Here is a 15341-nt window from a genome sequence, read left to right as displayed (position 1 = left end):
TAGAAACATAAAATTCTTACCCGCAAGGTTCTTAATAATACAAATCATATGATAACAGTAAGATCGGTAAAAAATTGTTAATGTACTGTAATGTGACAAAAAAAAATACATACTGATAATAGAATTGTATTTTATTATAATAAAATAATACTGATACAAAAATAATTTGCTTGCTGGTATGGGTCAGGGACGCTTTGGAAAGTGTCGTTTTTGAGAGGCCACTACATATGGATGGATTCAATGACTGATGTTAAGCTTAAAGGAAGAGTTCACATCTAACGCTTGTAGGGGACTATCCATCCCAAGTCCTAGCTCTGACATCTGTGGGAGGTAGGGGGCCACCCATGGTGATCTGTCAATACATGGGCAGTGACTGGGTGTTGAAAAAATGGGCTGGCAGACTAGCTGTCTGTCTGCCTCTGTTCCATGTTAGGTAATTGGTGGCACGGTAGAGGAAAAGAGAGGCCAATCAATGAGGTCAGTGAATCGTGATTTATCATCCAGTGTGAGGGCATTAGTGTCACACACACTTTGTCATGCTGTGCAGAGATTGCACCTATGCCTACCCAGCACAGCTGACTTGGCCAGTCTGTTTATACTCAGCCCTGTTGAGGGCTTTTTGGTGGAAAAAAAGCAAACCTAGGCATCCAGGGGTTAAGGAGATGAAGGTCAGGCCTCCGCTGAATCAGTTACAACCTTGATTTACCAACTGATACTTTGAACACAGGTTGACCTTGAAGCTATGCAGACAGGCTGTATGCTAGGTACAGAATCCATGTATGATCTGTAACCTCCTGTGTGACCTTGAAATTATTGCTAGTGTAGTTAACCATTAAGTCACCTCACTCAACTCAAACACCTAAACATTCATTCACAAAAACACCTTAGTCCTTAGTCAGCGCTCTCCCCGTCAGCCAAGGTGGAAATACCGCCATTGCCTATGCGTGTAACCACGGCAACTCCTCCATCCACGGCAGGGTATATACGACGAGCGACACTGCAGGAGACTGCCCGTGGCCACGTTTGCGTCGTCTGGTTCTCACCTTAACAGCCTCGCATACTCACGTGGTCACAGCCCAACGCTGTCTTAGTGGTTTCGAGTCTTTTATGCAAGATTGGTGAGGCGTTTTCGACAAGAAGTATTTCTCTGCGAAATGGGAGGGTTGGTGCTCTGAGAGGTGAGCGTTTGCAACCAGTTTGCCGGAGCTCCTCCTCTAACGGCGGAGCGGGTAGAAACATCACATCTGCTCAATGAGAGCAAAAGGGCACGAGAGAGGACACCTCAACATCAACCTGCTGCGTTACCTTTGCTGTTCCCTCGCCTCTATTTAAGGTAAGAAATGACTGCGGATTTGCATGTTTCCGTTATTTTTAATGAATCGGATTTACGCAGTTGATACGCTGAACAGACTGGGGAAACATAACGCAGATTTTTAATAGGAAACCCAGGCTATTTGTTCATATCGCAGCCGACAGGGCGAGAATATAGTCTACGCAAGAGAATTGGGCACCATGTACATGAGAATTGGATATGCGTTTCAGCTGCGTTAATGTTGATTGGCAATTAGTCATATGTGTCTCTTCTAAAATCGTATTTAAGAAATTGATAGGCTATTCCCCCTGAATAGCCTATCTGATTAATGACACAGCTGTCTAGATGTTTTTCATACTCACAGGGTTAATTAATGATTAGTTTATAATGATGCAGGAATAATTGCTTTAAAAAGCGCACGCGTAAGGTAAAGTCCTTGCGCAGATGATCTGCACTCAGCGCCATAATCTAATTCTGCTGCGACTGAATAGGTGTTAGTGAAGTTCGACAAATATAAGGCCTATAAAGTGGCTTCATTTATGTTTTTGTGTGTTGAAAATGAAAAATGTAAATTCTTCTGTGCAATTCTTTAAAAACATTGTTGGCTTACATAACGTAGAAAATGTGTTGGGCATTATGGGGTATAATGTATATGAGAAAGAAAAGAAAATCTTACTTCCACCATAAAAGAGTTTGCTTACAATTTCAGTTATGCTGTGTTAGTATCAAGTTTTTCTTTCTTGTACAATAGCCTAAATTGTATTTTTTCTTCAATGTGTAACAGAGGCTAATATGAAGACACAATTTGGGAAGCCAGACCCTGGAAAACACCTGGATTTCTCTATTAGAATTTGAAGACCAAAGGCAAAAACATGTATTGTCTCTGGTAAAACCCATACGTACAGTATTTCCACCCAACCACTGAGATCCAGGACAGACAGCAGCATCTCAATGGGTTTGGACCAACCCTGCGTGGATATGGTTGAGCAAATACCCCTGTCAGGTGCCTCGTGCATGAGGCTCCGCCACCAGCACCTACGGAGGAAGCTGAGGCCTATGAGGATCCTGGGCTTCGTCCTGAGCATAGTAGCCATAACTGCCGTCTCATTCTCCTTCAGTGCCTTGACCTGGGGCTACGGGGGGCTCTCTGAACATGTCCTCCCCCAGGATACCACCCTTCAGTTGGACTCTACTCCCCACAGGACTCTGCTCTCCACCCAGAACCAGATGGACCCCAATGTCTCGGCCGACATGCCCGTGGCCATGAGGTCTTCGGCGAACGGGAGCGAAGGCCAAGGGGACTACCCCACGGATCTTTTCACTCTGGAGGAGAGACGCCAAGGCGCGGTGGTGCTCCACATGTTTGGCATGCTCTACATGTTCATCGCCTTAGCCATCGTGTGCGACGAGTTCTTCGTCCCGGCGCTGACGGTCATCACCGAGAAGCTGGCCATCTCAGACGACGTGGCCGGGGCCACCTTCATGGCGGCGGGCGGCTCTGCACCCGAGCTCTTCACCTCGGTCATCGGGGTCTTCATCTCTCACAGCAACGTGGGCATCGGGACCATTGTCGGCTCGGCCGTCTTCAACATCCTCTTCGTCATCGGGATGTGCGCCATCTTCTCCAAGGAGATCCTGAACCTGACCTGGTGGCCTCTCTTCAGGGACGTGTCCTTCTACATCCTGGACCTAATCATGCTCATTGTGTTCTTCCTGGATAACCAAATCACCATCTGGGAGAGCGTGTCATTGCTTTCAGCCTACGCTGCTTACGTTATCTTCATGAAGTTCAACAGCAATGTCGAGTCCTTTGTCAAAGGGTGCATGCACAAGAACCAAGTGGTGGAAGTTGAAGTTCAACCCAAGGTGAGTTAGTCAGTTTCTCAACCTCTCTCTTTTTTCCCTCTCTTTTTCTCTACCTCCCTCAAAGCTTCACCGCCATCTCCTCGGGCCTATTGACAGAGTAACTTCACACTGATGTGTTCTGGTTTGAAGTAATGGGATAACCAAGAGTTTGGCGGTTATTCTGTTTGTAAAGCTGGGTGTGCAACAACACAGAAGCATGATGGGTAATATTTGACTTGGGACACAACAGACATCCCCTTTCACGCCCACCCTCTTTTCACCTACATTGACAACAATTTCATGTAAGAACACACTACACTGTACACATCCATGAGGCTACACATTTTATCATATGAGAAGAAAACAATGATAATCAAGTAGAATATTCACATCCTAGGTATATGAGCATAAAGACAATAGAATATTCCTATCAAACGTTTTACAAAGTGTCCTCTATTTTCAACATAACTGCCAGTAAATGGCTTGCTTGTGTTTTTTTAGTTTTTTTTTACAGTACATTTGTAGCAATGACAGCCATAGGTTATTCAAAAAATTACTATTGTTCCCCGGTGTTTATGGGTTCTGTTCTGGTCAGACTCCTTTATGTCCTTGAGTTATTGTGGTGTCCAATCACATGGATTGTGATGTAGATCTACTGTTGTAGCTCATGTGGTGATTGCACTGTAGGGAAGCACATTTATTACTGTTGCAGTCGAGACCAATGTATAGATTTGATGGAGCCAAGAAAGGATTATTGATATTGAATGGATATTATGTAGCTTGTCTGTTCACTATGCACCCTCACTTTCAACCGTTGCCTCACCCAGGCTTTCGTACAGTATTGCTCTGTGGGATTAATAAAACAGAGCCAAAAGCCAGAGTCATTCTGGGTTAAGCTCGACAAATTGTGTCCCAGTTTGCCAAACAAATCCCTAGAAATCAAAGGAATCTGTACAAGCCATATTTTATTTCACAAGGTCTACATGTAAATTAGTTTAATACATTTTTGCATCCACTATACTTTTCCCATTTAATATTTACACATTTTATAGTAATTTAAAAAATATAAACTGAAATATCTGGTTAGATGCTGCTTTTATGATGTGCCATTCACATATCATTGTACATTGCACAATGTATAAACATAATCAAGACATTGCCTTTCATAACATTTGCAGCTACTGTCAATGACCCTTGAGGGCAAAGCAAAGACACTTCAGCACAATTTGATAGGGTTGTCAAGATTATCTGGAAGGATTTAGGTTACTTTGTGACATGCGATTGAAATGAGTTTTGTAGATATGAGTCCAGGTTTTTACTGTACCGTAAAGCTTTAACTAAATCAGGATTTATTCTAAGTACGTTTCTTAAATTTGTTCCCATTAGCAACACAATAAGGGATCGAACAGTTTCAGAAAATAGGATTTACAAAGCTGCCAACTCCAAAAATAGTCAATTTACCGTAGTAATCTACAGTATAACCGGTAATAAATTCAGATAGTCAAAGATACAGTCACAAGATTTCTATAATTGTAGGGTTTTCGACCTGTGCTAGGGAGACGTTATCGTGACCTTCAGCTGAACTTGTCGAATTAGAAGCGGAGCCGGTTGGGGGGGATCGGCAGGTGGGTGAGATGAGGCTTGTCTCATCTTCATCATTGCTTGTGGCACAGCGAGTGTGTGCTCTCAGGTTATTTGCCGAGTAATGTTCCTTCTCTGGTCCCCACCCCGACACCCTTGGATCAGACCCAAGTCTCTGTGACTCATTTGACCTTGCTTTGGTGAGGTATTTGGTGACATAAAGCCAAGCATATCAGAAAAGGATTGTTTCAATCTTGTGTGATTGTTGAATGAGTTCGATGGTGCCTGCCTTTTTGAAACGGCTTAAAGGTGGTGTTAATAATAATTGTGTATTTAAAGTTTTGTCTCTGTGGATTTAGGTTATAATGTTGCCTTTTTCATTTTATAGTCCAAGCCTCTTGGGTGAACGATGAGGTACAAAATGACAATTTTAGAATGTAATTTTCTAAACAGTTTTTTGCACACAAGATTTAGACACTGAGTGACAAATGCTTGGGAGTATTAAATGTATTGGTTCAATATTTCATTGAAACAGGGAAAAGTGTGTTTTTTGTTTTGTTTGTATTTACTTTGGAAGTAGGTCTAAGTATATCTTTTGTATAATGACAAATTTGAAGTAATACAGTTTTCCAGGAATGCGCCTTGCATGATCTCTCACAATGAAGGACATGAGTTTCTATCTCGAAGTCTGACTTGATGTAGGACCTTCCCCACCAGTCCTCTTCTAGTCAGCCTTGACGTGGTTACAGGCAGTGCACAACATATAGAGGCTGGTAACATTAGATAGTTATCTGCCCTGAGAGTTGTTGCACTCAGCTAAAAGGCATTCTCTCAAATCCTGTCAGACAGTATATTAGGACAGTGGAATGCATTGCTGTTGTAAACTTAGACATAAGCATGGGGGTGGGGTTAGGGGAATGCAGGGAGTTCCGGGTGTTGATTGGTGGTGACCATCAAATAGCAGAAGTGAATCGTCGATTGATTGGCAGTGAGCCATAGCTGTAGCAATAAGGACTGGCTGGGCCCTTGTAAGATGAGGGGGTGTTGGCAGGAGTGATGATGGGGTGAAAATGACAACACAGGCCACCACAGAGGGTGTAGAAGATCCTGGGATATCCTGGGAGTAGCAAAATACTGGGCTTATGGACTGCCTATTTCCTGTGCTGTTTTAATGAGTGCATTGTCAATGTATGACACTGTTATTTAAAATATATGATCTTTTTTCATGTTGCAATGCAAATTCTAGCATCCTTCTATTGATTTATCTCCGGAGCGTGTTTAGAAAGCCTTATGTCACCCTGGCTGTCATATAGTCATATGACGTGGTGTGCTTGTGGTCAAATTGTTTTAGGTCTAGCATGTGAAATGGAGCAAACGTAACTCTGTGATCAGTAGACGGGTCTGGAATCCAACTCGATTCCTCCCTGGGGTGATAATACATAACCTCATCGATACGTCCTATGGCCTCTGTCCCTGTTCCGTTCCATGCATGCATCTGCATTGAGCTCTGGCTGTCGTCAGCTGGGCCTAAGCCTCCAGTGGTGTCAGCCTGTCCAGCTCCAACTACGTGAGCCTGGGGAACACCCTGGTCCCGTTAGCTTCTCGCTAACACGTAGTAGACCGTACTAGCTTCATCGATAGTAATCCCTGATAAACCCTCAATCCAATTTGCACAACCTAAATTGTGCCTTGCGTTTACGTGCTTTACAGACACCAGCAGAGTTCTAAACATGTATTTCATTCTTGTGTTGCGTGGCTGGTGTTAGACAGGATTGTATTGCGTAGGAATGAGGGTTTTTTGTGTGCTTGTGTTTGTGGTTTTTAGATTTAGATTCATCAGCAATCGTTGAAGTCGCCAAGGAATCCCTTATCAACTACTTGTCTCACATGATCACAATTCAAAACACTCCACAGATTAGATTAGATGTTACTGTTCCCCATAAACTCTCATGGCAGTTTAGGAGTTAAATCATTAGGGAAGGAACACAGTCGCAGGGTTGTTGGAGTAGATCTCCAGTAGTAGAACTATCCAGTCCATGTTCTATGTGGAGTCAGGTGGCTGAGCGGTGAGGGAATCGGGCAAGTAATCCGAACGTTGCCAGTTCGATTCCCGGTCATGCCAACTGACGTTGTGTCCTTGGGCAAGGCACTTCACCCTACTTGCCTCGGGGAGAATGTCCCTGTACCTACTGTAAGTCGCTCTGGATAAGTGCGTCTGCTAAATGACTAAATGTAAATGTGTAAATGTAAATGTTCTATAATATACCACTGAATCCAGCTGTGCTGAGATGTGTGAGGTCTTGAATGAGAGAAGCTTCATTGAAAAAGTCATTTAGGTCACACACCCCAAGGCTGTTGAATGTGACAGCTTCATTCCCTTCCCCCATTCTCTCTCCAAATACATGGCTAGAGCCGTATTAACTCATTAATGAATTCATTCATGCCAATCAGGCGCTAATACTTGTGTATCCATGAGTGCTTATCTGCTAAACTCATAAGGCCTTCTGTTCTAGTAGTGCCAGCTCAGCCAACACAACTGACTGACAATGGGTCATGTATCACCCATGTTTTTCCATTCCTTATTCGTTTTTGGCAACCTGTATTGACGATGCTAGCATGCATGGAGGGCAAGGAGAGTTCTTTCTGGATTATACAATCTGTATGTTGACCCCTTTACTGGATATTGTACTGCGCATGGGAAATCTATAGTGTAGCAAACCCAACCCCCCACTCATTAGAACAAAGTATTTTCTTGATTAAGTGGAAAGTCTTAAGTGACTTCTGATTTTCCGCCCAATGCGGATGCACTATAAATAGATCGGAGCAGAAGTACGTAATTTGTAAGCTGGGACCAAAGGGGGCTCCGCCTGGCTCGGCGAACGATGGACAGTTGAAGGGATGAGTTGGTCATTGCCGTTCTCAACCGCTGCATGGCCTGGGTCAGGACTCTCGCACGTTGGGTCATTCTCCATGTGCCCACACGTGCACCAACACACTCACTCGCACACACACATACACACACACAGTTTGTGGCAGGATGTGGAATAGGCACAGTTCCCAAGTGTGTTGATAGCACTGCTCAAGGTCATTGGATAGCCATTCCCTGCTGACTGATGCAACACTGAACCCCACATCTAGCCAAGACGGTGGTGGTACATCAGCTCCTGTATCTCTTTACATGTGTTCTATAAAGGTATGTCTGTACCCACCATTCCCCTACATTCCCTCATTGGCAAATCAGCAGAAATGTGCAGCTGGTTGCTTATGCCAACAGCATTTGCTGAGGTAATCTCTCATCCACATCATGCCCCTCTGTCAGTCCAGACTAAATATGTTGAATTTGTAAATACACACCAGCTCAGTCACAATCTCATCATATCTACATCACACTGCACTGATAAGACAGAAGATATTATACTGTACTATACTATACTATACAATACAATATGATATTGTAGAAAATACCACACGGTTTTCTACTGCCGTAGATAGATCTTCTGAAATGAGTTAAAAAGTGTGAAATGTGTTAAAAGTATATATGTATGTGTGAGTGTTTCTCATATATACAGTGATTCATGTGAGTATGCATACGTGTTTACATATGGACATGCATATAGTTAGAGTATGTACAGTATGTGTGCATGAACAATTCAGTTATACACATTTAAAAAGTAGTGTTATGTGCCATTGTTTTTTTCTTGTAAAGCATATATTGTACTAAAGTTAAATAGATGTGGCGTTCAAGCATGTACATAATTAAAAGAACAAAGGGAAATATAATATATACAGCATTAGAAAGTCTATTATGGCAAACTGCGCTAGCCATTTCTCTCAGCTCTCTGGATTATCTTGTGATCTATTGCTCTCTTTCATTGTCTGCCTGATGTCTGACTGCTTTTGAAAATATTGTCTCTGGCGAATGAGATTAGCTAGCTTGATGGTTTTATACCGGGCAGCAAGTGCATTTGTTTTAGTGAGAGAAACTGTAACTGTTAGTGTTAGAAAGGTGCCTCATGAACAGAACGTAAATGAATGTATGTGCATGTTGTGTGTGAAGATTTTATTGTTTCTGACTGTGTCTCAGACTAACTGGCCTCCATACATAAGCAGAGATACAACCAGCTATTTCTGGGGGGAAAAGCTAAAATAATAATTGTCCTAATGAATACTCAGTGAAGTGTATTTTGCAGGGGGATTGGGTGTTTCATAAGCTCCCAGCCACAATATGACTTGCTTATGTCGTCCATGTTGGATAAGCCAGGGTGTGCTGAGGCAGATGTTGGCTTGTAGAGAGAGAAGGTGTGACCTCTGATGCATTACCAAGCTATAAATAGCCCAGCAAGATCCCCCATCAGGAAATGCTTCAAAGGTCTGCTCCAGAGTGGGTCCAGTGGAGGCGGACTGTTGCATTTCCTCCCAGCAGATGTGGACTTTATTTTGGTCTCAGATGTTCCCTGGCTGCTGCATGTTGATGTGCCAGGCCAAGGTGTTCAGTCTGCTGCTGCTGGTCATGCTAATGTTTTGCTCAATCCTGCTTAAATCCCACTCTCTACATTTGTAATTCCAGATAAACAGACTGTAGGGAGTGTCTGGGATGGTTAGCATTAGGGTTGTCTGGTAATCGCTTATTTCAAAAATTCGATACCATCTGAACTCCTTTAACTTTGTTGACAGTGTGCAAGGGAGTTTACTGACAAGGTGATGGGTTTGTGTGCATGTGTGTGTGTGTTCCAGAAGAATACAGTTATTTTATGACTTAAAGTGGGTATCTTAAGGAAGGAAAACAGAATGCGTGTGGAATTTTAATTCATGGTTGTGTCTTTAAGATTGGAGATTGACTAATTTATTGGGTTGATACTGCAGTAAAGTGCTAGTTTTGTGATGTGGTTGCATGATGCATGCAACCACTCAAAGCCTATACAATGGTTTCTAAATGTAGGTATCTGTGCTGTAGCTTCACAGTTCTTGAGTTTGCAGCTGAAAGGTCCCATAGGGCTTTTGTTCCCAGGCGTGGGAGTGGGAGGAAGACAGGAACCTTCTCCCAGAATGCCTGGCCAGAGAAAGAAAGTGTCCCTATGATTACAGATAATATTCTTCCAGTCTTTTGGTATCATTGACTGGGGTTTGAAGTGCATATATACAGTGCATACATTCTGTACAAACACACATTGGTGTGGACACATTTTGGCACATGGGAAAGCTGATTATCAGGCAGGCAGACAGCATCCAGGAAGTCCTGTAAATACAATCTTCGGGGCTTTGATCTGTGTAGAGAAGGCCCTTCTCATCATGCCTACCAGAGCTGACAGAAGGATGCGGAGAAGGAGAAAATATATTGGACAGTTTCTCATATAGCTCTGTCCCTTGACCAGGGACAGCGAGTCATTTCCATGCAGGTAAACTGTGCAAGGAAACCAACCTAAATACGATATAGATTTACACCAAATAGGCTGGGGATCGGATGTTTCTTCATGAGCCTTGCAGAAATGAAACTGTTTCATTGGCTCTGTATTGTCAGCAACACTTCCCAATGTCATTGTGTTCGGTGATGCCTTTGTGCCGTTGTCCCATATTCAATTGGATTACTTTAAATAGAGTTAACTGTGAGAGCGTATTTCTCATTTGCATTGGAATATTCTGGTACTGCTTGCAGGTAGTTCTAGTGCTATGTGGCCTAGTTGGTATTGTGTTGTCTAGGTTTGTACTTCCAGCTGAGCTAAACATGTAATTGAGATGTTTTAATGTGGATGTCCAAAGCACAAGTGACAGTTATAAATGTATAGCGCCATAGTAACTGCCTGGTGGTGTCATCCACGACCACCCAAAAAAAAAAAAGAATGATGTATGCACGTGCCATTCTCCACTTGGGCGCTGTCCAAGGTTCTAATTTCTTCAACACCATGGACAGCACCGGCTCCTCTGCAGGAATGGGGGGCAGTCCTGCCTCTGCTTTCTGACTCTCCCCCCCCAGTCAATCCTACTGGCAAACAGAAAGAGGCAGCTTCCTGGTCAAACGCGTACGACCATACGACAAATGGCAGCGGGGAGCTCATCGTGAGCTCTAGGGCCAGAGCTGATCTCTGCGTGATCATCGGTCCAGAGATGAGGCAGCAGACCGTCCTGCCTCGGAGGCAGTCTCACATGGGCCACATGTCTCTTTGATGCTTGATGAGTGTGTGTTCTGCTCTCGAGTGGCCCGGAGACAAGAAGAGGCGGCTCATGAATAAGGTCCTGGCTTCGTCTGACGTTTTCAATGGAGGCCCATTTCCATTGATTTGAACATTGTTTGTATCTCACTGTTGATTTAGGCCGCCTACAGCCGAGACAAGCAGATGGTTGGAATACTGCTGTAGCATTGGTCCAGCTCTGAGGATGTGCTTGAATATTGCTCAATAATAATACGTTTCATTTTGGGCAAACGCAGGCGCCACATCAATGTTGAATGTCTGTATCATTGCCATGTTGCTTTTGAAGGCTCTACCCAAAACAAACATGACCCTACCACAACTGTTGGCAGATAAGAAGATTGATGTGTTGTCATGCTTGGACTATGCTGGGTCTGTCCATGTTTAGGTTTAGTAACAGTTGGAGACTCGGTAAAAGGTTCAGGGTTTGGGTTCAAAGTTCTGGCCACGTTTGGTTGTGTTCCTCTCATGTAAAGCAATCCTGCAAGTCCTTTTTTTGGCGACAGGGTCACATATGTGGTAAGGCTGAGGCCAGAGAGAAACTGGAAGCCAAATCGATGGAAGGCTATTTTTGGAGAGCCCTAGTTGAATTAGCTAATGTAACCACACTGTAAAAGCACCATGTGAAGGGCATTGAGTCGCTCATGCCACAGGTTATTTTGTGCGAGTGTGTGTTGATGTGTGTTAGTGACATGAGACGAGTGTATTGTTGCTCTGAGTGAGCCAGTAAAATTAACCTTATTCCAGTTTTTCAAGTAAATAGATATTCATAACGCTGAATGATGATGAATGGATCGGATATTTTTCCTAATTCATGTCTGCTTTGGAGAATGGGGGAATAAACTAATTACAATCAGACAATCTCTAATTGGCTAATTAGGAGTAAGCAGCTGACTCTGTCAGCGAATCTGCTTCAACGCTCCCAGTGTCCACTTGGCCGCTCCATCGCATCCGGCTCCCAAGGTCACCTTGTAGTCCTGCGTCAGGGCACGGCGGAGCCGCGTAGATGTTCCTCCCAGACACGTGGCTCCATCTCTGATAGTGCGCTTCCTCCTCCTCCTCCTCCTCCACCTCCCCCTCGGAGATGAGGTGCGTTATCGGCATCCCGGGGCCTGGCAGATGACCGTCAACTGACATGCTGACGAGGCGCGGGGAGACGCAGTGTGAGGAGGAGGAGACAGATGTGCCGACGGTGTGCTGCCTCGACGGGCCGGCTCTGGAGTGTCATCGCCATAGTAGCGATGACAGCGCAGAGCCTCGGATGTTTAAGAGTTCCGAGGGGCGATGTTACAATGTAAAAATGAAACGGGGTCTGCGGTAATAGTAAAAGGCTTTACAGGAAGCCGTGTAACGACGTGTCAGTGTAAAAGTCCTTGTCTTTGAGTGCTTCATGTTTTCCCCTTAAGCTATACAGTAGTTAGCTTTTGGCAACTACATGCCTCTGAGTCCAGGGAAAAACAGAACAGCCTTAATTGATCAGTGCACATCTCATCACATCACATTGAAATGAGAGCATGACACAGCGATTTCTGTCTCCCCACCTTTCCATCTACAAAAAGGGGGGGGGGGGGGGGGAGGGGCAGGGGGGGCTCAGTCCTGGAGGCCACGTGGAGCTTTGCCTTGTGGGAAATCAACACCCTGGCAGCTCCTGTAATTAGTTCTGCTTGTTAGAAAAATGAAGGGGTTACTAATTAGCAAGTGGATGGCTTCTTGACTTGTTGTGCGTTTTTTCCTCTTTTCCTTGAAGATCATCATTATCTTCTCCAGGCAAATCTAGACAGAGAGAGAGAGAGAGAGAGAGAGAGGGGGGGGGGGGGCAAGCGGGAGAGGGAGGGAGAAGGAAAGGACATACAGAAACAAACAGAGAGAGCGAGAGTGAGTGGTGCTGCTCAGCAGCTTTGTGCGTGTCCAGTTGGCAGACAGCTCTCCAGGGGGCTTCTGTCTGGCTTTGATGGACAGGTTGCTTACTGTACACAGGTTCAAGCCCTTTACTACATTTCCTTCTAAACCAGCAGCCCTCACCTACAACACAGATGGGATATTCAGTTTTATATTCAAAGGTGGAGCTTGTGGTTCTAAAGAAATTGGCATTACCACTCAATGTATTTAAGGTTTAAAGTGTATTTCCATTTGTAATACTACCTAACCTGATCTGACCTAACTGATTTGTCTGGGTATTTCAGGGAAACAATGTTTTAATGTGAAATGGAATCTCCTTAAGCTGTTAGTAATGCAATCATTGCTTGTCCTTGATCCTAGCTAGGTGTTACTTTCAACTGCTAAACACCCCCCCCCACACACACACACACACACAAATAAAAAGATTTGCCTTGATCAAATGCTATAGTATATGTATGACATGCAGACTAGGGTAGTTTAAATGGACTTTTAATCAAACCACTCTAGAGAGCTGCCACTATAATTGTACTGTGTATGACCAACATCTTTTGAATGAGATCTAGTATTCTTTTTCACCGCACACACAGTTCTGGATGTGGATATCCGGTTATTACAGCCATGTTCCAATTCCTCCGAAGTCCCCCTTAAGCTGTGGGCAATTTAAGCCGAGCCAATGACTAGCATGAGATCCCTTTTGACACATGCTTCTGTGTAATGCATAGTTGCATGGATGGGCCCGGCGAGTTTGTCCCCCCCCCCCTCCTCTGATCTGTTTCCTGGAACCGTCCTGATGTGACATTGCGTAAGAACGGCCACCAGAGCTGCTGGGATTAACATGCAGCGCTGACTCCAGAGGACATACCCATCTGCCTGTGTGATTATTAGTCATAATATTAAACATTGGTTTAATGAGCTACCCCCTGAGCACCTTGCCCTGCCCCGCCCTGCCCGTACGTCTGTCCGGCCATCCGTCTGCCTGAAACGGTAACCTGCTTAGCAAGGATTACGCTAAAGATATGAATTTATGATTTGGCAGATTTAGGTTCTGGCAGTTTCTATCTCTAGGCTTGGCATCAGCGCTTTTGTTGTTTTTGTTTGATAAAAATGGTGCTGATCTGAGAATGTGGTGATTTTTATGTGCACTAGCAGCTCCTAAAACGGGTGGAATGACACAGTTGACCAACCTAACTTCGTCCATCCACCAGTATCAGCATATTGTAGATGGTTTGCTCTGTCAGTGGATTCGCTACATGTCTCTTAAAAGAGGGTAGTGTCATTGTTCAAATGTATTTAACATTTAATTAATGTCACCGTCAGGGGCAAGCTTAGGTTTTTGCAATAAACGTCTCGTAGCTAGCATAAATCATAGATTTGTATTACTACTGACTAGATACATAGATGGATGTCTAAATGGGCAGGCAGGCAGGCAGGCAGACTGATTTATTTCAAATCCCTGTAAACCGAGCCATATAGGGTTTAAAAATAAAATTTGAAATGTTATGGAAAGTTTCCCACCCTCTAAGTCGCAAGGCTTTAGGATTTACCTTAAATTACATTCATGAACATTTTAGGTCCTCCAGCTTCAAGTATCATTGAATCACCCAATCATTGACTATTGACATTGAGACATGATAAGGTCCTAGGCAATAACAACACAGCATTAGGAAGCTGTCCTGTTCCTTCACCTCACATCACCATCATCACCATCCATAAAAAAAGTAATGTCTCTACTGTCTTCATCTGTCAGTCTCTGGTTGTGTTGTGTATGGCATGCTTCACATCTCTGTCCTCTTTCTCTCTCTCTCCTGTTTTTTTCCTCCTTTCTGTTTATTGGATGTGAAGGCGACTAGTCCAGAAGCACCGGAGGATGAAAGCAAGCTGTCGGTAGGTTCTGTCTGCATGGAATTCTTTACGTCTGTTTCTGTGTTGGTCTTGTTTCCGTGTGTAGGTAGCCAAACTCCTTGTTCTTTTCTCTCTCCTTCCATACTGTGAACAAGTCAGCCATGTGTCCTCTGTGGTGCTGGCAACTTCCCCTGTGCACATAATATGGTGTAGCTCCTGGTTCTTGCAGGCCTGGTTCTTGCGAGCCTTAACAGTGAAAGTGTAAGAGTAAGACTGCATTGCATGTGAAAACGCACGAATTTCCAGTTTTGTCACTCACACAAAAAGAAAAATGTTTCAACACTTACAGATTTAAAGGAAGTTTGACATCCAAATGATTTTATAAAGCGTCTCTTTTTCCACTTGTGCCCGAAAGGCACCTGGAATCTCTGAATAATCCCAACGCAAGTTTGGGCAGGAAAAGGATCATTCTCGGTGGATTCCACTAAACCCTGTCCTCGTGGCCTTTTGCAAACGGTGCCGGCGATCTGATCCCCTCCCCACCCGCTCACACCCATATGGGCTGGCGAGTTAGCAGCTGACACCTCCAGATTGCGCCTACGTGTCCCCACGGGGCGAGCCAGAGACGGCCACGCTCCAGACAGTCACCGCCTGTGAAGGTGGCCCGTTTCCCACAG

General features: G+C 44.2%; 1 protein-coding gene across 6 annotated transcripts in view; it reads left to right on the top strand.

The window, feature by feature from the left end:
- The first annotated feature begins 1007 nt into the window (after nt 1-1007).
- The window catches only part of LOC134009701 (sodium/potassium/calcium exchanger 2-like), a 33693-nt gene continuing 19359 nt past the window's right edge, over nt 1008-15341 (top strand). For 2 of the 6 annotated variants that reach the window (XM_062449309.1, XM_062449305.1), the window contains exons 1-3: nt 1009-1333; nt 2097-3179; nt 14657-14706. In XM_062449309.1, the coding sequence (XP_062305293.1) occupies nt 2264-3179; nt 14657-14706 (966 nt within the window). In that variant the 5' untranslated portion in view covers nt 1009-1333; nt 2097-2263. Of the gene's footprint in view, nt 1334-2096; nt 3180-14656; nt 14707-15341 lie in introns of all 6 variants that reach the window. The other 4 variants (XM_062449311.1, XM_062449308.1, XM_062449310.1 and 1 more) reach the window with 3 other exon arrangements.

Source organism: Osmerus eperlanus, chromosome 23 (assembly GCF_963692335.1).
Source record: "Osmerus eperlanus chromosome 23, fOsmEpe2.1, whole genome shotgun sequence".
NCBI classification, from domain to species: domain Eukaryota; kingdom Metazoa; phylum Chordata; class Actinopteri; order Osmeriformes; family Osmeridae; genus Osmerus; species Osmerus eperlanus.
Note: the sequence above shows the minus strand (reverse complement) of the source record. Positions and strands in the feature narration are given on the sequence as shown.